At 31.1% G+C, this 24,562-nt stretch overlaps 1 protein-coding gene and 1 pseudogene across 1 annotated transcript; one reads left to right on the forward strand and one right to left on the reverse strand.

The window, feature by feature from the left end:
• The window catches only part of LOC100789325 (uncharacterized), a 120,020-nt pseudogene that overhangs the window by 79,199 nt on the left and 16,259 nt on the right, over nucleotides 1-24,562 (reverse strand).
• Nucleotides 6,314-9,389, forward strand: LOC100817853 (oxalate--CoA ligase). The gene is made up of 4 exons (XM_014764165.3): nucleotides 6,314-6,695; nucleotides 6,807-7,869; nucleotides 8,791-8,894; nucleotides 9,007-9,389. Exons 1-4 carry the CDS (start codon nucleotides 6,480-6,482, stop codon nucleotides 9,193-9,195), a joined length of 1,572 nt encoding a protein of 523 aa, XP_014619651.2. The 5' UTR covers nucleotides 6,314-6,479; the 3' UTR covers nucleotides 9,196-9,389.

Genomic DNA, 24,562 nt, shown 5'->3' on the forward strand with positions numbered 1-24,562 from the left:
TTTCAAAGTCTCCTCATCAGAACACCATATGCCATCAATCATAAGAGAAGTCACTTTGTTCCTCCATCGGTGAATAATAGTCTGAGTGGAAAAATTTGGTATTTTTTTTACCAAAATTTACCCATTGTTCTCTTAACTGTTGGAACCACATCATTTCCTCCTGAGCCAACATTGTATCATATTGCTCTTGAAGCCTCTTCTCTAGCTAGACCATGCCAGACGAATACAAGTGGTCAAGCTGCTAGTGAACCCCTTTGATACACATTTCTAGTTTCCTCTTGCGCCTGAATTTATTCCCAAAAACGTCCTTATTAAATTTAATGGATTCATTTTTCACTGCTCCCAGATTATGAAAGATAGAACTTGGACAATTTAACCATGTATTACCAACAAGGTCTTTGTTGAAGGGGTGGGAAGTCCATGCCGTTTGGAAGTGGAAAGCCTTGAACCACTTGTTGTGGGATAACAACTAATCAACAATAGATTATGATAAGAATTGTGTGGGGAAAGGACCTCTACCAAAAAACGGGGTAAAAGATGTATCCAATCAACATTTGACCCACATCTATCCAAGCGTTTATGAATATAATTACTCCCCTAGGTTCTGCGCCAAGTAAAGAAACCTCCAACAGTCTATATGTCAATCATGTTAAATGATCAAGGGTATTAATAAAAAGCAAGGCTCGAGTAGTTGAAAAGTTTCCACCCATGACTTTTGAAGCACTTAAGATCTCATTCATATCACCAATTAACAACCAAGGTCCCTTCACTAGATTCTTAACCCTCATCAAATAATCCTACAACTATAGACACATCCTTGGATTGGGAGAAGCATAAATCGTAGAACATGTCTAGGTGATGTTGTTTTTCAAAATTGAGAAAGTGATTACCTGGTCATTATTATCAATAAGATTATACTTGATATGATCTCTATGCAAAATAATCCATATTCCTCTTGAGGACCCATTTACTTCTTGCATAAAAAAAGGTTTGAACCCCACATCCTCCTAAAGCTTCTTTGTTTGAATAAAGGGAACATGCATCTCATATATACAACAAATTGAAGGATTAGGAACCCTAATCAATATGTCTCCATGTGCACTTATTAGATGCACCTCTAATATTCCAAAACACCAAGGACACATCTTTGTAACAATTCATGGCAAGAACAAAGATGTTTAGGACCCCCCTCGCCTATTGGCCATTCATAATCTGCACATCATTCTCACCATTAACCTGGATATCCATTGGAGTATTAGGGACCACCTCCATATCAACCTTAGTGGTGGAGACATCATCTTCATCTATGAATATCTCAAACCTGTTGCTCGTCACTTGCTTCATATTTACAATTGACTTAGCACCATTACCCAAGTCATAACTATTTGTATCCATAATGGGTCCTTGGTTACCCACAATATTTGTTATTTCTACTAGTATTGGAGCAATAAATTTGGCCTTCACATATTCTTGTCACGTGAATGAAGCTTTATCGTTCATCATTCTTTTGTTTTGTGACAAAAGTATTTGATAATTAGGGCCTACTTGTCTCCCTTTCCTAGTTTCCCTTTTACTGTGAATATTTTCCTCGTATATCTTTATTATCCCCCTTTCCTGATTTAGCATCACCTTTAGTAGATGAAATTGCATCTTTTCTTTCTATTTTTTCTTTCCATTATTACTATTATTCCTCCTCCTTACCACCAACCAATAAAATCAGTTACTTTTACTCCCTTATGCATGAATTGATTGTCAATTGGACTCTTAGAATTAATGTCATTTGATGGCATATTATTGGCAGACTTATTAGCATTTAATTCTATTGTGTCATTGTTACGCCACCTACTTTCACTGCCTTTATTGGTGGAGTTTGGATTTCTCTTCCGCTGCCATTGGAGGATGCGTCTTACACTCCCTTGATAAGTGCCCATAGCAGCCACAAGCAAAATATATACAATGAAGCCCTTCATACTCCATTTTATACCAATGTTCCTGTAAACAAACCCTTCCGACAACTAGTTTGTTTAAGTCCACCTCTACACACACCCTAGCAAACCTCCCTCTCCTAATATCCAGTGTGTTTGATCCACTTGAACTGTCACTACTAATGCTAGGAGAATGCTTTCATCATAAAATAATAGATTAAGCCCTGGGAACCTAATCCACGCCATTGTCCGATCAATCTTCGCCAACAAAGAGGTGGAGTTTGGCAACCATAGTTGAATAGTGAGATAGTGATCAAACATCATGCAAGGCCCTTCTTGAATCACCTTCAATCTATCCTCCTTTGTATCAAATTTGATCATGAAAAAACAATTCCCAATATCCATCAAATCAAACCATGTCGCTAGCCTCCACAACCTGGTTAAGCAGACCTTCAAAATATTATCTCCTATAGACTCTCCCAATAATTTTACCACAAAGGCATCCTGCCAAGGAGCACAAAGTCCTTCTATTATTGATTCTGCAATGTGCACAAATTGGTTTCAATGGATTTCCATCTTGGTACGTAATCGTTGCTAATTTCTCCTTCAAAAGATCTACTGGTGGGTGAGCTATCCAAATTATTTTGTTCTTGAGTACCTTATCTCTAAAGGAAGTCTTTTGTTGAACTGTTGGAATTTTAGGATATTTTTATAAAATACCAATAACCACCACGAACACATTACATTAGATTATCAGAAAGAGTTTTAGGAATACTTGGATCCATAATGATTGATCAAACAAACATAGCGGAATCTGAATCCATAGGTAACCGATGACTTCATGATTCTTCCTCAATCGGAATCTCTTTATTACTTGGTAGGACCTTAGTAACTCTTGAGATGAGGAGAAGAGAAACTATATGTGACGGTTCAATATATTGGAGACCGATTTAGTTATCTAACGAGTTCACTTAATTTGATCACATAAAATAAAACTCATTGATGATAAATAGCTAATATAATTATCTTATAATATTAGCTCACATTAATTATCTTATAATATTAGCTCACATAAATTCCAACAATCTCCCACTTGAGTTACATATTATAACAATTATATAAAAAATTCTTAAGTGTGCATTCGTACGTTATTTACCTTTAGACTTTCACCTTATCAATAATGGAATTATTGCGACTTTCGTCATTATAACAAATGTAACTAGACCCTAATGACCACCACATCAGTACACTCAATGACATAGGTCAATATGGATAAACAACATGGAAATTACATGCATTGAGATCTTAGTCATACCTATTTCCAATCGGTCCAAACTTTACTTTTTATAGAAATCTATCCAAACACAACATAAATATTGCAAACAAAACAAGGTAATAATGAAATGATAAACTTTAACTTTATTTCTGCAGAAAATTCAAACAAAAAAATGTTTGTAAACTATAAGATATAAAACATAAGTAAGACTCACTAAACTAAGGTATTATTAGGAATTACACTCATATGAGCAGTGTGCTCATGAAAAACTTTAAGTGTCATACATTTAGTAAGTGGATCAGCTAGCATGGAATGAGTCCCTATATGTTTTATACAAATCTGTATTTTCTAAATTTTTTATTTAACAACCAAATATTTTATGTCGACAAACTTTTACTTGGTTGAATCCTTAATAAGACTGCTAAGATATTGTTCCAATAAACACCCGATGGCTACTTAATGTTGGCGACAATAGGCAAGTCAATTACAATAATTTAGCAATCATAAATTCTAATATGATGTCTCATAGCAAAATATTAACTCCACCAACACGGTTAAATGTGAATCCTTATGTGGAGTGATTATTATTAAAACATTCTCAAAAAATCAAAGTGAGAATATCTAATGATCTCTAAACTTTTAGACTTTCGATATAAAAACATACAATTTCTTATTCTCTTCAATTAACTCATAATGCGTTTTACTACTACTTTCTAGTGTTACATACCAAGATTACTCATATATCACTTTAAGAGTCCCATAAAAAATTATTTCATACATGCACATTTGGGATTTAAATAATATGAGTAATTTAAACCATAATAGTACTAACAACAACAATTAAAAAGAGAAAATAAACATACAATGCAAAAATAATCTTTATGGTAAATTGTAAGACCCAAACAAGATACTTAGCGTACCACTAATCTTCAATCTTTGAATTAAGAAAAATTAACTACTAGTAGTACTTTCAACACATTGATCAAACATTGGTGATAAGTCCTATCAAACAAGAATTGTCTTTGGACACTCCTGCTTATTTAAGTCCATATCATTTCATTTAGTTATACTTAATTCGATCACATAAAATAAAATTTACTAATAATAAATAATTAATATAATTATTTTATAATTATTAGAATAAAAAAATTTAAAAACATTTCCTACGCCACTGCCATTGACTCCTTTGTTGCCGCCACCGCCGCTCGGTGCCTGCTTTCTTGAACTCGTGTCACCCCCTAGAACCTACAAAGAAACCTAGACCCTGGTCGCACTCCATTAGGCTATGTTGATGTAATGTCCAGAGAAAGTCTTGCATACAATCACTCACATTATGACAAGTCTTTAAAATTTTAAAATAACATATAAAATATTAAATTAAAGTCATGTTACTGTTAATTCTTTCCCCCTTGCAAGCCATAACCTTTACCAATCCTCCTCAAATGTCGTGGCCCACACCTCCAATCTCCAGAGCCCCACCATAACCATCAATCTCAGTTTCTAAAGTGGAATCAATGCTACGATTTTGACACAAGTAAAAAAATAATCAATGTTATGCTTTAAAACAATTATTTAATTAGGTCTGTTCACAAACTATTAAAGATGAAATTTGTTGAATAAAGGAATAATTAGAAGACAAACACGCATCCATATAAAACACTTTTTTTTGCCGCAATTATTTTAATTAAAGAAAAATCCCCTTGCAATCTGTTTGGCATGGTACCTCAACATGTAAACTCATAATAAGGGAACACCCTACTCAATAAGCAGCTTCACCAAAGACCCTCCTTTTAGAAGTCCCATTTGTCGACGACGATCTCTAAGGAGAGGTGATGCATGCTTTGGGAAGAGGTGTTGATGGTGATCTTGAAGGAGGTGACCGTGGCGGCTTGGGGAGGTGTAGGCTATTTGAAGAAAGGAGGGTTGGGTTGAGAGAGAAGATGAGTTTACATTCAAGTGGATCCTTTTAATTTTGTTCATATATTTGTTTTTTATTTTTAGATTTTATGAGTCGTCACTTTTTAAGTGGTTGTGTACAAAAATGACGTGTTGCGTGTGTATATACAAGACTTCCTCGTAATTTCTATTGTTGAAAAACATGAAACAATAATAGTCACAATGGATAACTAGGGTTTTTCAATTAACTTTTTGTTAAACACAAGTAGTGATCACCCGTCAGTGTTACTTGAGTTATTTTTTTTTTCTTTTTTTACAAAATATACTTGAGTTGGTCACTTGATTTTTTTTTGTTAGACACAACTAGTTATCCGCATCATAAACAGTAAAGATCAACTAAAATTTAAAGCATAAATTATTTGATTAAAAAACATAATTAGTTATCATTTTTGTTAACCTTTGGCCACTTAGATTTTTTGTTAAACACAATAGTTATCAACATTATAAACAGTAAAGATCAACTAAAATTCAAATTCTAAATCACTTATTAAAAAACATAATTCATTATATTTTTGTGAATCTTTGTTAGTTGTATTCTGATTTTATTATTTTCAATATGTTTTAATTAATAAAAAGTATATATATATATATATATATATATATATATATATATATATATATATATATATATATATATATTTGTATTACTAGTCCTCCCGATTCTGATTATCTTTCTCGAAAACAAACCTTCCCCAGATAAAGAGTTAGTGGAAAAATTTAATAAATGCATGTAGGGCAAAAAAAAGAGGAAAACTCCGAGACTCTCCAACTCCAAATTTCTCGTCAAAGTCTCCAATAGTCACATCAAGAAATAAAAAAGTATAGTTAGTGAATAAATTGAAAAACTAATTTACTTTAATAACTCAAATCGATCTACGGTCAATTTCCTCTTTGATTAATAAATATATTAATCAATTTAATCCATTACATTATAAAAATAATTTAGTTATTAACTTAGTACTAATTACTAACCGCTAGTTTTATTTATAATTTCGTAGATTAATTTAATTCTTGTTTTTATTTTATTTAAGAATTTATAATAAATAAAAATAATTCTATTAAAGTAGAAGCTGGGTGCTGGCCAGACAGATTTGACTACGCGGCGTGTGCCAATGCCATTGTACACGAACCATCCCACTCTTCTCCATTCCACGAACCCAACTTTGCCTTCTTTTTCATTCCCAGATACCACCTTCCCTCTATCCCTATATATATATATTAACACAACACAAATTCACAACTCATTCACTTCACAATTCATCAACATCTAACACCACACACACGCAACACGCTTCAGCCACTATTCTTCAAGGAAAAACAAAATGAAAGACACAATGGAAACTCCTACGACACTCACCACCTTGCTCCGCCACGTCGCCGCCAAATTCCCCTCCCGCCGTGCCATCTCCGTCGCTGCCAAATTCGACCTCACCCACTCCCGCCTCCACCGCCTGGTCGAATCCGCCGCCGCTCAGTTAGTCTCCGCCGGCGTCAAACCCGGCGACGTCGTCGCCCTCACCTTCCCCAACACCATCGAGGTTCGATCACTCTCCCAACAAAGCCAACATTTATCAATAATAATAATAAAAAAGACAAACAACGTAGGAAAGTTATAACATTATAACTTTGTATTTTCTGTTTGATTTCAGTTTGTAGTCATGTTCCTAGCCGTCATTCGGGCTCGAGCCACAGCCGCGCCGTTAAACTCGGCTTACACAGCGGAAGAGTTCGAGTTTTACTTATCCGACTCGGAGTCCAAGCTCCTCCTAACATCACCAGAAGGAAACAAGCCTGCTCAAGCCGCGGCTTCAAAGCTCAGCATCCCCCACGCCACGGCTTCGATTACCAAAGCCGAGAACGAAGAAGCGGAGCTGAGTCTCTCATTATTAAACCACCCCGAGTTGAATTCCGTTAACTCAGTTGAGTCACTCGTTAACGACCCTGATGACGTGGCACTTTTCCTTCACACCTCTGGCACCACGAGCCGTCCCAAGGGAGTGCCGCTGACTCAGTACAACCTTCTCTCTTCGGTGAAGAACATCGACTCAGTGTACCGACTCACTGAGTCCGACTCGACGGTGATTGTTCTTCCTCTCTTCCACGTGCACGGGTTAATCGCCGGATTGCTGAGCTCCCTCGGCGCCGGAGCTGCGGTGGCGCTTCCGGCGGCGGGGAGGTTCTCCGCCTCGGCGTTTTGGAAGGACATGATTAAATACAGCGCCACATGGTACACCGCGGTTCCCACCATACACCAGATCATACTTGATCGCCACTCCAGCAACCCCGAACCGGTTTACCCGCGGCTCCGGTTCATCCGAAGCTGCAGCGCCTCGCTCGCACCGGTTATACTCGGTAAACTCGAGGAGGCTTTCGGTGCACCGGTTTTAGAGGCCTATGCGATGACGGAAGCGTCGCATTTGATGGCTTCGAACCCTTTGCCACAAGATGGGGCCCACAAGTCCGGGTCGGTTGGGAAACCCGTGGGTCAGGAAATGGGCATTTTAGACGAATCGGGTCGGGTCCAAGAGGCTGGTATCAGTGGAGAGGTTTGCATTCGGGGATCCAATGTTACGAAAGGATATAAAAATAACGTGGCAGCAAATACGGCGTCGTTTCTGTTCGATTGGTTTCATACTGGTGATATTGGATACTTTGATTCTGATGGGTATTTGCATCTCGTGGGTCGGATCAAGGAACTCATCAACCGAGGAGGTACATATATTATTTCTTTATAATATAATATTCATTATTCAAAAACGCATAATTTATAATTAATATATATTCATTAAAGTTTTATCTCACTAATTTACCTAATAAAAACTTACTAATTAGATAAAACTTTCTAACTAGATAACATCACCAAGAATCCCCTAAAATGGTTACATCTAAATTTTGTAGTAGTAAGGCACTGCTATTTTCTTTGAATGGAAATGAGGATTACGAATATAATTTGACTATTTTAATGATATTCGGTGCATTGACTATTGTTAAGGAAAAGTTTGGGTTGACCAAACCATTGATTTTTTGCGACTGTAATTTTATTCGTGCGTGTGTCATTGATGACGTGAGTTTCATTGTTGCTGTCTAATTTGTCGTCTAGCGTAAACTCAAGAAACTTCTTGGTTCTTAATATTTGCGCGTTACGTGCCCAACTTGTTAGTGTGCAAATTATGCATGAGAATTATATTTGCTGGATATCACAAAACAACTTAGTTGCTTGAAACAGTGGTGACTGACGCCGAAGTTATATTAGCTTATTGTATATTCACAATTTGGTGTTGGCTTTTTATTCGGTATTAATTATTATATTACCAACAAGTAGTATTTAGAAAGTTGAGATGTCAAATGTGTGATAATTAGGTATTCAGTAGCTATGTCAAGAAGGAAGTAGATGTAAAATATGGTATTAGCTAGTATTAAGTATTAACCATCCATATCATGACACAAGGTTTAGTGCGTTTGGTTTATTAGATAAAAAGTAGAAATAAAAAAATTTCACTTTTATTTCCATTCATTATCACAAAAAGAAAAAGAATTTAATTAGAACAGTTTCGATTCCAACTCATCTATCTTTTAATTTCAGAATTGTCTGATTCATGTTAACTGATGATGAAGGTTTTTATTTATTTTTAGGTGAAAAGATATCACCAATAGAAGTGGATGCTGTTCTTCTTTCACATCCAGAAATTGCTCAAGCAGTTGCTTTTGGAGTGCCTGATGCCAAGTATGGAGAGGAGGTATAATTTATTTTTGGTTTTTACACAAATGTGCTCAAAAGTTGAGTAAATGACCATTTTTTATTAGTTCTTTGAAGTTTGTATTCATCATATCTTTTTTAACTTTTGATAGATATATTGTGCTGTCATCCCAAGAGAAGGATCAAACGTTGATGAGGCAGAGGTGCTAAGATTTAGCAAGACCAATCTTGCATCCTTCAAAGTACCAAAAAAGGTCTTCATTACTGATTCTTTACCCAAAACTGCCACAGGCAAGATTTTGCGCCGTCTTGTGGCAGAACACTTTGTCTCTCAAATTTGAGCAACTCAAATCCCCAGTCTTTTGATGCTTACATATATGCCTGGGCAAAAATGATCTTTCCTACAGGATACAATAATAGAGATTCTAGTTTCCAATGATTCTTGTTCAATTCCTTTGTAAAAAAAAATAAAAAATTCTTATTAAATGTTCACAATGTAATGTTTTCAATGTTTTATGGATACATAATTTCTTAATCCTTTTTTGTCTGCATTTCTTACTACAAGAATCATATGATATGTGGGAAACTGAAAATTTATTGTCAGTGTAAAAGCCTACAACTAAAATGGAGTAAAGTTAAGATTTAGACAGGTATGGTAATAATATCAGTTCGGTTCGGAACACATTATTGTTGCAAAGTGCAACAGACAGACTCATTTGCAAATTGCAACGTGCATTTCTTTAATACATGATACTAAAAGGAAGAAAGGCATTCCAACGTTGCAAGAATATCACCTAGACTGAAATGTTTATGGGCACCAACAAAGTAAGCATGCTCAGAAATAAAATCTTAAAACTACTATACCCAAAAGGAGGGAATGAAAGAGCCAAAGAACAATTTAAACCCCTGAAAGGGTATTTATGTAGAAAGACAGTAAGAAGAAAACATTGACACCGGTATCACATTCACAGCAATCAGAAGCAGAACACAATTCAACTATTATTCAAACATACTGCGCATCTTCATAGTCACACCCCTTATCATCTGCGGTTGCATCTTGGTGTTGCTGGTACCAACTCGTTGATGTAATCAAATGTTTTAAGAGAAGATAAACATGAATATAGCTAGATACCAAGATAAAAAAAAAAAAAAAAAACCTGAAAAGTAAAACTCCAGCGTATAAAAACAGGAATATAGCTAGTGACGTGCAATTGCCAAGAAAAATAGTAACTACACAATAAACTGTGATTCTTAAAGTGCATAACATTGTATATGAAGCACAATCAACAAAGGTTGTCTTCATTGCCACAAAGCTGCACCAAAAGCTTTAGCTATATCAAGTCAAGTCAAGTCGGCACAAGGATAAAATAATTAAATGTTATTGATTATTTATTCAAAATAAGAATCCTTATTCCTTCTCGATGCCTCATTTTTTTAGTCTTAATATTTTTAAATTAGTTTTAAATTACGCACATCTACAAATTAAATAGCATAAAATCAAAGTAAGTAATACATTGATTTTTTTTTAAAAAAATAAAATTTTAATAAAATCTAATAAATACATTAATGACCCACTTTAGCTTTTATTAAATTTAAATAATTTTGAAATTGAAATGATAAAAAAAATTCAATTATATTTTAAAACCATTCTTGTAAATACAGAATAATTAATTTTTCAATATTATAATTTATAAAAAATATTTTTTAAAAAAATAAAAAGTTAATTAAATTAGATGCAAACTATTGAAATCAATATATTATTTTAATTTCTAATAAATAATTTATATTTCATTACCACTTATGTGATATGTTATTATAGGTGTTTAGTATTATCTTAGTTTCGTGAGAAAAAAATGAACTAATTAAGTTACTAATTATTAAGTTATCTAACATAGGTATTTTTTTCTCCTTATATATTAGATAAAATTAATTATAAATTATACCAAATACTCCTATCAATAATTAGATTAATAATATTTGATTTCTAAAATAATGAAATATTATTTATATAATTTATCATAGTTATACCTTGTCACCCATAATGATTCATCTATAATAGTATGGAACAAGGTTATCTCCTGTGAATGATACATATGATGTATAGCATAAGAAAATATATTTAGTAATTAGATTTAAATTAATTTTAAGCATACAAATTTCAGCTACATAATCTAAATAGGATCCAACAAAATATTTCTAATAAAATGATTTAATATAAGATTTCTAAGTAAAAATAAATATTATTAAATTTTTGATATGCTATTATGTTAAATATAAGTAAGAAGAGCTTTGTCACCTACATAGATAAATAAGATAATTGTGCTGTGAATGATACTTGTGGTCTCTAGTAAAGAAAAAAAAACTAAATGATTTTTAAGTAGAAATGATTTATAGAAATTTTTAGAAAAAATTAATATTGCTCACTTTTTGGTAAACAGTAGTGTTAACTATTTGGAAAAAAAATTGTCACCCATAATGGTTTTGAGCAAAATTATCTCCATTGAATCATATTTGTGATATCTACCGTAATCAAAACTATTTTTATTTATGATATTATTGAGTTTTTGGTATGCGCTGGTCTGAAATAATTACAGAAATAGTTTAACTAATTAGATATAAGTTTTATATATATATATATATTATATATATATATATATATATATATATATATATAAAATAAAATAATTTTAAATATATTAACTAATTAGATATAAATTATTTCTTAGTATAAACTTATTTAATGTTTTAAACGTATTTAATATAAATTAGATTTAATGTTTGAAAAAAAAATATTAAAAATGAATTTATGAATTATATTTTTTATTAAACATGATTTTATAAGATTTTAAATTTAAAAAAATAACATTGTTGAATCTTTGATGTGTTATTGTGTTAAATACTAAAAAAAAAAAACGTCTTTCCCTAATGATTCATCCATAATGGTCTCGAGTTAGATGATCTCTGGACTCGGTTAACGATATTTGTGATTTCTGTCATAAAAAAAAATTAAAATTAGTGTAATTTATGATACTATTCAGTAAGTATTTTAAAATAATTTTATAATTTAAATATATTTAACAAATTAATTTTAATATATTTATTACATATTAATGTAAAAATGATAATATAAGTAAAAATAATTTTATAGGATTTCAAAGTAAAAATAAATATTCTATATAAAAAAAGTAAAAAATATTGTTGAGTTTTTTGTATTCAATTGTATTAACTAATTTGTATTCAATTGTATTAACTAATAAGAGAAATAAGTTTGTTGTCTATAATAATTTTGAGCATGAGATTGTCCCCTGAATGACATTTATGATTTCTACCATAACTAAAACTATTAAAAAAAAGTTTTATTGCATATACTAGTTTCGAGTATGATTGTCTCTCATAATGATATTTGAGATGTCTACTAAAAATATTATTTTAATTATAATATTATAGATAAAGTATTTTTTTTTATAATTATATATTTAATAACAAATTATATTTAAATTTTTTGTATATAAATTTCAGGCTTAGAACATAAATAATTATCAACAAAATATTTATTTATGAAATTATTTAATTTCATTTATATGATTTTTATATTTAAGTAAAAATGGTTTTATAGAATTTCAAAGTAAAAATAAATTAATTAGTTACTTAATTTTTAAAAATAATAAATAATTATATAAATTTATTACTCGATTACTATAACAATAACATATTTTTACATAATACTGAATATATTACTAGGATGTCAAACAAGATTATCTGACGTGAATAATACTTATAATCTCTATAAAAAAAATTAAAATAATTTAATTTATGATATTACTTAATCAGTAATTTAAAACTTAAAAAAATATTTAATAAAATTGTTTATATATATTTATGACATTAATGTAAAAATATTAATATTATGATATAAATATTAATCAAAAATATTTTCATATATATGAAGTTATTAACCTAGAGTCAAAATATTATTTTATAACAAATTTATTAACTAATTAGATTTAAAATATTTTGAGTATAAAAAATTCAACCACATGATATAAATATTATTAACAACATATTTATTAGTGAAATTATTTAAAAATATTTTATATGTTTTCTAAGTAAAAATTATTTTATAAAATTTTAAAGAATTTTTTTAGTCTTTGATATGTAACATGTTAAAATAATCGCAAAAAGAGGTTTATCGTCAAAAATTTCTAATAGGAATGATATATAAATAAAATAACTTTATTATATAAATAAAAGTTATAATATATGGTTTTTTGGTGTAATTAATTTGTAATTTTGTATAAAGTTTATATGTTAAACGATAAAAAAATATTTTTAAAACAATATTGTTTAGCCATAAAAGAATATATGTTAATACAAATCATATATAACGACCATAAAATGAACATTGTTTTCTTAAATAATGATTGAAATTTATATATTCTTTCATAATATATATAATGAAAAAATATGATATATTTAAAATATTATTGTTATACAACATTGCATATTATTTATATTAAAATTGAAGTTGAAAAGATATAATTTTTTTGTTTTTTTTTGTATAATTGTACTGTTAAAAAATTATGATATATTTTTAAAATAATTATATTGAATTTTAAAAGAGTAAAATATTTAAAAATATATGATAAAAAATGATACTACATTTATAATATCATTGATATATAATATTGAATATTATTTATATTAAAATTATAGTTGAAAAAAATATAAGAATTAGAATTGAAATTTATAATTTTGTTGTTTTTTTTTTATAATTTTATTGTTAAACAATTAGAAATATTTTTTAAATAATTATATTGAATCATAAAAGAATAAAATAATTAAAAGTATATTGTAATTAAAAATGGTCATATATAAATTTATAATATCATTTTATAATAACTATATAATGATAGTAATAATAAATAAATAAATAAAATATACAATATATAAACTATAAAAAATACAATAATATATATATATATATATATATATATATATATATATATATATATATATATATATATATATATATATATATATATGTTTTATCATACTATAAAGAAAAAACATACAAATAAAAAAAAGTGAAGATGTAAAAAAACATAAAAGAGAAAAAACGTAACCGGAAATAAAAAAAGGAAAGAGAAAATGAAACAAAGTGAAAGGTAAAAAGTAAGAGAGAAAAAAAAAATCTGAAAAGTAAGAAAGAGGAATGATTGAGGAAGGACGGATTAAAAGATCAAAATACCCCAAAAGTGAAAGGTGTCAATAACTTAAAAAGACTATAATTATCTTTTTTTCTAGCCTAAAAGATTAAAATTCTCCAAAAGTGATAGGTATCAATAATTTAAAAAGATTATAATTATCTTTTTTCTAGCCTAGAGATTTTATAAATAGATAGATAGTAAATGGTATTCTCGCTTCTTGGGGTACACGTGTCAAGTTCATGTAACTTAATGCACTTTCTCACTAATTAATTGATTTTCAGGTATTTATATATCATTATAGGTTTTAACATTTAAGTTCATTAGTATCCTCTCCCGTGCACTGCACGGGATTAGTTAATATAAAAAATTATATTTGATTATATTTGTAGTTTTTAATACCATATAATATACTAAAAGAAAACTTGATAAGCATTATTATATATAAAATGAAACGATATTTAAATAATACAATCTAGCAAGATTAAAAATTGCATAAATTTCAGTACATTTAAATGTTAATAATGTAATATCATTTATACTTTTAGGAGCACTTAGACTCTATATATAATACTTTTCGGAAGACCTCTTTGTAACAATATTATACCTTATATTTTTTTGGAACCAAATTCACATCCAATAATATCAACACTCACTTCATCAGCAACGAGTCCTATTTCATTGCAAAGAACAATAAAAATATCTACATTTCTAATTAATATTATAGGAACCTTTTTTTCAAAGTCACATTTGATTATCAAAAATTTTAGAACACTTAAATATTACTTAGAAATTTAATTGTTAACCAACCAAGTTAAATGTCAATTAATATATTTATCAACTTTCAAAATCAAATCACAATTGAGGTATGCTTATAATCTTTGCACCCAATTCTAATTCTTATTTATGGTCCATATGAATTGAGATATCAAATCTTTTAGAAAGAAATATTTATAATAAAAGAATATAAATTTTATATTAAAACGTGACTTAAATATGTTTCAATCACTAATTGCTTTAAAAATCATTTTATTTTTTTATTAACTTGATTTTTATAGTTTTAAATTGTCTACTTTAAAATTTAAAATAGAAAATTAATTTCTATTTGGTTAAAAGTCATAAAAAATTGTGAGTAATTTATTTTGTGTTTTGGTTCACAATATGGAGAAGGACTAGAAAAATATTATGTGAATTTCAGGGACTAAAAAAATAACTTTACATTTAGAGGACTAAAAACATATTCAAATTTATAGGATTAAAAATATATTTAAGTCAAAGAATTATTAATGTAAAATTTCTATTTGAAAATTCATCTAAACAATTAAATAATAATTTCCTTTCATTTAATTCCATGTTAATTTTGATATGTATATAAATTTTTTAAAATAGATCGTTATTGTTTTTAAATATAGATTTGATGATTATTTCAAAGAGTAGAAATACTGAAATTAGATAAGACTTAATTACTATATCTATCTTTAGTAATAAAAAAACGTCCATCAGCTCCACGTGTCATGTTCTCGATTATTTCGGCTTTTTTTATTACTCCCGCTTGCACGTGCATATGATATGTTCGTCTGCTTCTTCGTTCTAGTGTTTCGTGCGTTTTGTTGGAATTTCATTTTGAAACCAATAGTCCAGACTACGATGACGCTAGGTTGCAGACTTGGGAGGTCATGTCGCCGAGCCTCAATTGCATCTACCCGCGTTGAGCTTCCTTATCTGCTTCGTTCCTTCATTTCACGATTTATTTCAAATTTCAAAACTCCCAGCTTTCTTCTCACTAGGTTCCACACCTACGAGGTGACCTGAGCCAACTATCTTCATTATGCACTTCATAGCAAAAATCCCAACCAGATATCAGTTGTTGTATTTCCATTTCAACCTTTATGGCTAGCTTCCCATTAGTTTTCTTTCAACCTCATTTCTCGATTCCAATTGGATGTTCGACAACCTAAACCGGATCCTGCATCTTGATTGGTAAAGGTTATGTTCTGTTTTGAAGATAGATTAATGTGGTTTTATGTATTATAAAGAGCTTTATTTTTAGTTTCTGTGTATTTACTATATTACCGTGATTCTATTTGTAGTAACATTTGCTCTATTCTGCATTTTCTTTTTATGTTGCAGGAAGCTTCTGCAGTTGTCACCTTAACAATCTCACCATGCTTTGTAAGTGTGTTTCACTCTATATATGGAGCCATTTAGAATAATGGATCTTTAATAACTTTTTGACAATCATGTTTTGGATATTTTCAAATTTTTGCATTTGGTGTTGAAAGTTTAATGGCAGTTGATATGGATTTAAGGCAGTTCCTATCATTTGTAGTGCTTCTATTAATAATAGTTGGCACGTGTAGTGGTTCTGTTTGTAATAACTGTAATTTGTGTAACATTATTTCGTAGGTTGAACTCCATAGCCGAAATAGATGACCAAAAGGAAACTTGGAAGATTGTTGTTCGAGTGATAAACATGTGGATTATACCAAGATCGCCTAAGTTTATTGTTGAGCTAAATTTAGTTCACAAAAAGGTCAGGTTAATTGATTTTTACTGGCTATGTTGTATACATTGGTTGTTCATAGTTGTTTATAGCAAATCTTTTTAAAACTATCACTTGACATGTTGATTGTCCAGGGTGATAAATTTCTAACTCAAATGAAGAATGTTGATGTTCAACTCGACAACGTAATTTTTTATGTTGGTCAGACTTATGTTATTCATAACTTTGAAGTAGAAAAGAATAATGGTCATTATAAAGCAACACGTCATGGCTTTAAAATTAATTTTGTGAAGGCAACTAAAGTCACACCTCACAAAATACTAGAAATACTTGAAACAATGTACAACTTCACAATGTTTGATGACATTGTAAGTGGTTCAACCAACACTGACTTTTCAATAGGTACAATTTTTGAATATGTGATTATTGAACAACTTTACATGTTATTGTTGTCATTCTCTCTAATGTTGGTTTTTCTTTGAAGATGTTATTGGTGAGGTTGTTGAGATTGTGCAGTGGAATCTGCATGGCAAGCCAAAGAAAGTTGTATTTACAATGAAAGATGGATGGTATTCATTATTATTTACAAAAACAGAAGTCTCAGTTAGTTTAAAATGTTAAATGCATGAACAATTCATTTTTAATGTGACACAATGGAAGTATCATGAGTTGTACTTTGTGGGAGTCACTGACTCTAGAGTTTAAGGATTGTTTCGATAGGAATGTTTCTGGTCCTGTGGTGTTGTTGTTGAGTCTGGCTAAAATCAAAGAAACAAGTGGTTATTGTTTCATTGTAAATGCAATTTTCTAAATATACATTTCATTTTGAACTAATATAAACTTTTTTCATTTTCTATAGGAACTTATCCTATAGTAATCCAGAATTCAATGTATGGTTCTCAAATTTTTGTGAATAGCGACATGAAAGAAATTCTAGAATTCAAGGATCCGTTGGCCACTTCATTCATGATACTTCCATCTATGTTGTGATTTAGTTATGAATAGTTTAAATTTATTTATCAGTACATATGTTTAATTATTTCAGAATTGATCCGACACAGCTAACAATGATTTCGTGTACCCAAATAGGCAGTTAAATTTTGAGATCTTCGGTGTATTCCCTTGCAGATTGCTTTCTGCCTAATGCCCATGTGAAATGCTTTGATAAACTTAGCCAATTGAAAAAGGTTTGAGATGATATTTGATACATTCCTTGGGTTTGAAATATGTAATTCATTTTTATAATGAATTCATTTTCGTTGTAGAAGTGTATGTGTGTCACTGTCGTTATTATAAGCAAGTTGTTGGTAGCAAATGGGTGAATTTATGATGAGTGCCCCAAATGTAACAAAAAAACTTATGGAGAGGGTTCGTCGTTTGTTTGTATTGGGTGTGGTAATAAGAGTGCAAGTACAATTACAAAGTAAGTTGCATGTTGTGACATGTTCAAATAACATTTCTTCAACGAATGAATTTTGTTATTTATTTGCGTAGCTGTTGATTCACCAATTTGTGTTATAGGTTTCGCATGGATGTCATAGTTGGTCAACCTCATGAGTCTGCAATTTTTACACTATGGGATCGTGAATGTTATGCTCTGATAAAGGAGACTGCAGCTGAGATTAAGCAGAAAATGATTGATAAGGTAAAGAATATTGATACTACATCTCTGTATTCATCATGCATGGATAGTATTGTTGTGGTATATTAAAAATTAATTAGTGGCTCTATAAATCTAATTACGTAGGATGGATTATTTGATGCAAGAGATATATCGGAAGAACTTGATCATGTTTTGGGCAAAAGACTAGCATTCAGATTTAAGGTTGTCCCTAGCAATACACATCATTCTATGTCTTAGTTATCTGATGATGATGCTTTAATCAAGTTTTTTCTTTCAAAGCTTCCAACCTTACAACATTAGATAAGGTTTTTTTAGTTGTTGGCCTGTTTAATATTCACTTTGTTAGTTACTAACTACCTTGGTTATTATATTATTAAGGATGAAGTTTTGCCTTCTATATCAATGATGAACGAGATTAATGATGCTAGTGAGAGTGTAAGTTATTTGTTGTTTCCATTCATTGGATTATTTTTTAAAGTGTCATGCATTTGTAGGCTTCATAGAATAATTGTGCCAATGTTCATCAACTACTTATTTTATTATGAACTCTTGAAATGGTCAATGATTGATTGAATACATATCATATGTTGTAGCAATGTTTCTCGGCCACTACTGAGTCTGATCCAACTCTACTGGGATCCATCACACTGGCTAAGCACATTTTGCCACTGTCTCATAGTCAACTGGATGAAATATCATTCGAAGATTTATCATCCATACAACTATCCTTAACTAGGCTGGACAAAAAGCATATCAAGACTGAATGATCACCATGAACCACTGTTGAAATTGCAGACCTTCCTTATTTTTTTTGTTAATTTGAACTAATGTAATCAATTATATGGTTATTTTGAGCATATTATCACACATGTGTTGTGGTAAAATGTGTATGGACAAAACATTTGTGGGTTGTAATATTAATTTAATGTAGTGGCCAATATTGTATGTTATATTTTGTGATTTTGTAATTTGAGTTTATTATGTTATATAATTATTTAATAGAATGTTTAATATGTTAAAAATATAAATCAAGCTTGACGCTTTTTTTGTTGTTATTTGGTCCATATAGTTAACAAGACGATGACGAATAAATTGGTAAATGTTTGGTGATTTTGAAAAAATTAGTATAATTTTACCAGACTTAATATATATCAATTTTTAATTGATAAGTTAAAATAGGATCACTTGATTGACAGTCATAATTGACAACAAGTATCCAATATTCACGATAAGCATCATTCCTTACTTCAACTACACGGTCATATTAATAGTGATGGATTATGTCAGACCCTAATTCTGTCCGGATCCAAAAGAAAAAAAGAAAAGAAAAAGTGCTAAGAAAAAAAGGAAAAAAACATATAAAAAGAAAAGAAAACAAAACAAAACAAAAAAAAATGAATGATAAAAAAAAAAGTGAAAAAGAAAAAAAAAGAAAGAAAATGTGCAAAAGAAAAAAAGAAGAAGAAAAAAAGAAAGAAAAAAGAAAGAAAGAAAGAAAGAAAGAAGAAGAAGAAGAAATAGAAAAAAAGAAGAAAAAGAAAGAAAGAAAACATGAAAAAAAAAGGAAAGAAAGAAAACGTGAAAAGAAGAAGAAGAAGAAAAACAGACAAAAAAAGAAGAAAGGAAACGAAAAAAAAAGAATGAAGAGGTAAAAAAAAAAAGAAGAAGAAAGAAAAAGAAAGAAAACATATATAAAACAATGGAGGAAACGTGAAAACTAAAAAAGATATATTTGTGTGATCTATTGGGCTCTTAAAGAGAGCCCATTAGGTCAAGAGAGAGCAGATTGCATAAAAGGAAAAAGAGGAAAGTCTCAGCAAAAGACACAGAGGAGTGAGGCACTGATCCCAAGAAGAAAAAGGAACCAATCCAGTGGTGCAATTTGATGAGTTTTGTCAGAGAAGAAGAGGGGCCATTAGGTAATCCTTCATTCCTCACTCTCTCACTCTCATGTTTCCTCCTCTTCTCATCAAGTAACCCCTTATTCCTCACTCTTTCACTCTCATGTTTCCTCCTCTTCTCTTTGTTTTTTTTTTCTGTCTCTTCTTCTTCCCCTCCTTCTTCTTCTTCTTCTTTTCGAACCACCGCGCCACCCTTTGTGGTGACTCCACCATGGTCGTCGGCGAGGCCTACCCGGCCTGATTTTGTTTTTTTCTATCATCCCTTTATTTTGTTGGGTTGTGCAAATGCTTATTCAATGCCTTTTGTTTTTCTTCTTCTATTGCCAGCTTTGGTGAGCCTGCAGTGCCCCTGTCCATGCTGCTGCCACCATTTGCCGCTATCCCATGGTAGCTTCGTGCCTGTCAGCTCTTCGCTGATGGCATTAAGGCCCTATCACGTTCGTTTTTTGGGTTCCTTTTTCTCTTTTTTTTTTGCACCACCGTCAAACCTCCGCCACCATTGCTGTAGTGCCGCCGCCGACCCTGGGCCGGGCTCGTGCTGCTGGACTTTGCACCAATGGTGCCACGGGCAGCGCGCCACCCTCTGTGGTGGTTTTCGTGTTGGCCGCGTCATTTCTGCACAGGGTAACTAGGGTTTTCTAACCATGTTGCGTAATTGTGGATTGGGCCGGGTCGTCCTGACCCGATCCCAACCCCATCCTAAAAAGAAAAAAACAAAAACAAAAGTTTCTATTTTCACCTCCATTGTTAATATATGCACCCCTTTTCTGTTTTGGGCCTAGCCCATTTTGCAAAACCAGAAATAAAATCAAAACGTTATTTACACCTTTTTTTTTTCGTTTTCAGCCTAGCCCATTTTACAAAACCTAAAATAAAATCAAAACATTATTTACACTTGTTTTTCATACATACACCACTTTTTCTTTTCATTTTGGACCTAGCCCATTTTTACAAAATCTGAAATAAAATGGAAATGATACTCACACCCCGTCTTTAATACATGCACCTTTTTTATTGTTTTGGGCTTAGCCTTTTTTTTTGGAAAACCTAAAACAAAATAAAAACACTATTTATACCTGTTTTTTCAAAACATGCACTATTTTCATTTTGGGTTTAGCCCTTTTTTATAGTCAGAATTAAAATAAAATTGACAGTTACATTCCTTTTTTTATATGTGCACCCCTACCACTTAAGATGGTGACTAGGCCCGTCATGTCAGTACTCTGTTAGTGTTGACTAAGTCCAAGTCAATCCTTTGACTTTTTCTTAAAAAAATAAAAATAAAAAAAAGGAAAAAAGAAGGAAAATAAAGATGATTATAAATATTAGTGGATAGTTCTTTATTCTATTTTATTTCTTTATGGTCTCTATCGTTTATTTTATTCTTCAATGTGATTTTTTTAGTCATTGTCTAGCTGGTTGGTTTAATTGTAAATATCTTGTTATTCATTTTTATTTTCCCCCATGTTTTAATCTCACATCCTTAATTACTAAGTGTACTCCCCACTTCTATTCCATTCCTTTCTATTCTCACTTCTATTTATATCACTATATCGATTGTTTATTTAATTTTGCAAATCCGCATTAGCATTCTTTAGTACATGCTTACACTTTGTACACTCCATGTTGGGTCTCCGACTTGCTTGGTGGTGTTTCAATAACTTGTGAGTAAATTTTGTGAATGACATGTTGGGTCTCCAACTTGCTTGAGTTCACAAATTTTACCACAAGACTAAAGTCTTTTCTAAAAAAGATAAAATTCTCAAATAAATGATCACTCAATTCTTTTTTTTTTTATGCACTTCATGCTGGGTCTCTGACTTGCTTGGCAGTGTTTCAATAAAGTGTGAGTAAATTTTGTGAATCCCATGCTGGGTCTCCAACTTTCTTGACTTTAGAAAGTTTACCACAAAACCCAAAATCTTTCAAAATAAAATAAAATAAAATAAAATCAATCCAACACAAACGCTTTTTTCTACAAAGAACTATGTAAGTCTAATTTTCTCATTGCACCTGAAGATATGTAGGAGCGAGGGTAAATCCCTTGTGAACCCAAAAGAAAACCTAAAAATAAAACAAAATCTCTTTTGTTTCTAAAAATAAAAATTTGATTTCCCTTTCTGAATAAAAAAATAATATAACAAAATATAATTCATGTTTTCAAGGGAAGATAAATAATTAAAAGTCACTTTATTTTTAGCACACTCAATTAAAGGTTATCGCCTTCATGACGGACGCGTGGGGTGCTAACACCTTCCCCGTGTGTAAACGACTCCCGAATCCTTTTTCTCAAATTGTAGACCATTCCTTATCCTTTTTTGGTTTTTCTGACGTTTTCCTTAAATAAATGTTGGTGGTGACTCCCAAGTTTTTCCTTTTTTGGAAAACAATTAATTAATTAATTTTTCTTTTTAATTTTTTGTTTTGCCTTCCCGTGTGACCCACGTTACAACAAATGGTGACTCCACTGGGGACTCGTTAGAGAGTTAAGCCATTTGATCAAGTGTGCAATTTTATCGTGACTTTTTCTTTATTTATTTTCCCTTTCTCTTTTATCCCTACATTGTGCTCCTGTTCGTTAAAGTTTCATTCCGCTACCGTTCTTTTTGTGGTTTTGCTTCGATCTTGTTTCCTTTATTCTTTGTTTCACTCGTGCTTGTATATAACTATTAAGACTTTTGACAAGCATACCAATTATTGTTGTAGGTTTCACATTTATAAAAGAGTTTGTCTCCACAGGGACTTGAATTACTTAATTTATTTGGATAAAGGTAATCAGTTTAATTTATATGTACAAATTTAATCAAATTTCATTTGGTTTTGGTTTAACTAATTGAAAGTAAAAGTATAGTAAAAAATAACAAATTTACAAAAATAACGGAAATATGGAAATAACAAAATTCAGTGCGTCAGAAATACGAAAATTGCGATCCCTCGCACTTAGAACCCAAGAACATTTACTAAATATTGATCCCTTGCATATACAATAAATATCCCAACATTAAAATTATATTCTCATGCTTTTTGCAATCAAAATGTTATGCTATATTCCTAGCAACATAATGTAGAGAGTAAAATCATTTGGTTCAAATTCTAAGATTACTTTCCAATCTCACTTAAAATCCAATTTCATGACATTAGTGATAAAATAGAATCAAGCATTAAGAGTAGAATGAAATTACCAATAATGAGTAGAAAAAAAAATAATACATATATAATATCAAAAGGGATACATAAGGGTATAAAGATTACATCCAATCCTTAAGAAAAACTAACCGATCATTGTGCAGAGCACAAGGCTAACAAGAGAAATGATGAAGGAAGTGATCCACGGTCACAACTTTGCAGCGCCTCGGCTTAACTTTTCTTCTTCTCTTTCTTCTTCTACGTTTTTCTCTCAGCTTTCAGGTTGCTAGATCTTTTTTTTCTCTTCCCTTGCATGGCTATTTATAGAAAAAGCCATTTAGTGCAGGGGAAACTCGCCTAGATGAGCTGCTTGCTTAGGGTTAAAGGTATCAGCTTGCACAAGCGAGCTGGAGCTTGCTCAGGTGAGTGGCCTTCTTAGGGCTGAAGTTTTCTTTTTAGCCCAGGCGAGCTAGATGCTAGCCCGGGCGAATTTAGGGTCAGAAACTTTCATGAAAAGATCATTTTGCCATTCCTTTTAGCTTTTCTGGATCTAACAAACAACCATCAAAACCTACAAAATCATGGATGAATCTTTCATTTTTAAAAAACAATATTAGTAAATGTACAATATAAATAAACAACTAGTTTTAAGGGTAGTTTATAAGAAAACTATTACAATTAAAGAATAAGTGCTAACAATTTAATTCCAAAAATAACTGAAATTTGGCACTTATCAATAACCTTTGCTACGTTGTTGCTTCTTGGTGTGTATCCTTGTATCTATTACCTTTGTAGTTAGAAATAAATTGTGCCATTGAATCCTAGGGTAGACAACATGTGCTATACTTGTTGTATCTGCCTGGGAATTTTTTGGTTGTTTTGCAGGTAGGGTTGGGTAATGCTTAGGTTGCTCCGTTCACACATGACACCTACACTTTTTACACACAATTTGAGATATTGGGCCCTATACCCGGGTCTGTGTGAGCCATAGGGAGTGGAGGTCGATCTGTGGTCATGCTGGGTCTCTGACTCGCTTGATGACAGTAAAGCCTCATAGAGTTTTCCTCTTTTGGTGAGGCATTGTCGCTGGTAGTCCTTGTCGCCGCAGTGTTGTTACCAAAGAGGATGATATCTTTAGAGGCCAGTGAGGTTACATGAAAATAACCTTGGAATTTGTCACTGGATAGTGAACTTTAGACCCTTTCTGTTAGGTTCCAAAATTTAGGACATAGAGTAGACTCACCCTGTCTTGTTCCATGATCGCATCATGCATATCTTCATGGCATCATGAGGGACATATCATTTTGCATTCATCATTTATCATATTCATACACCGCATTTGCATAAATC

Source organism: Glycine max, chromosome 11, assembly GCF_000004515.6.
Source record: "Glycine max cultivar Williams 82 chromosome 11, Glycine_max_v4.0, whole genome shotgun sequence".
Classification (NCBI taxonomy): Eukaryota; Viridiplantae; Streptophyta; class Magnoliopsida; order Fabales; family Fabaceae; genus Glycine; species Glycine max.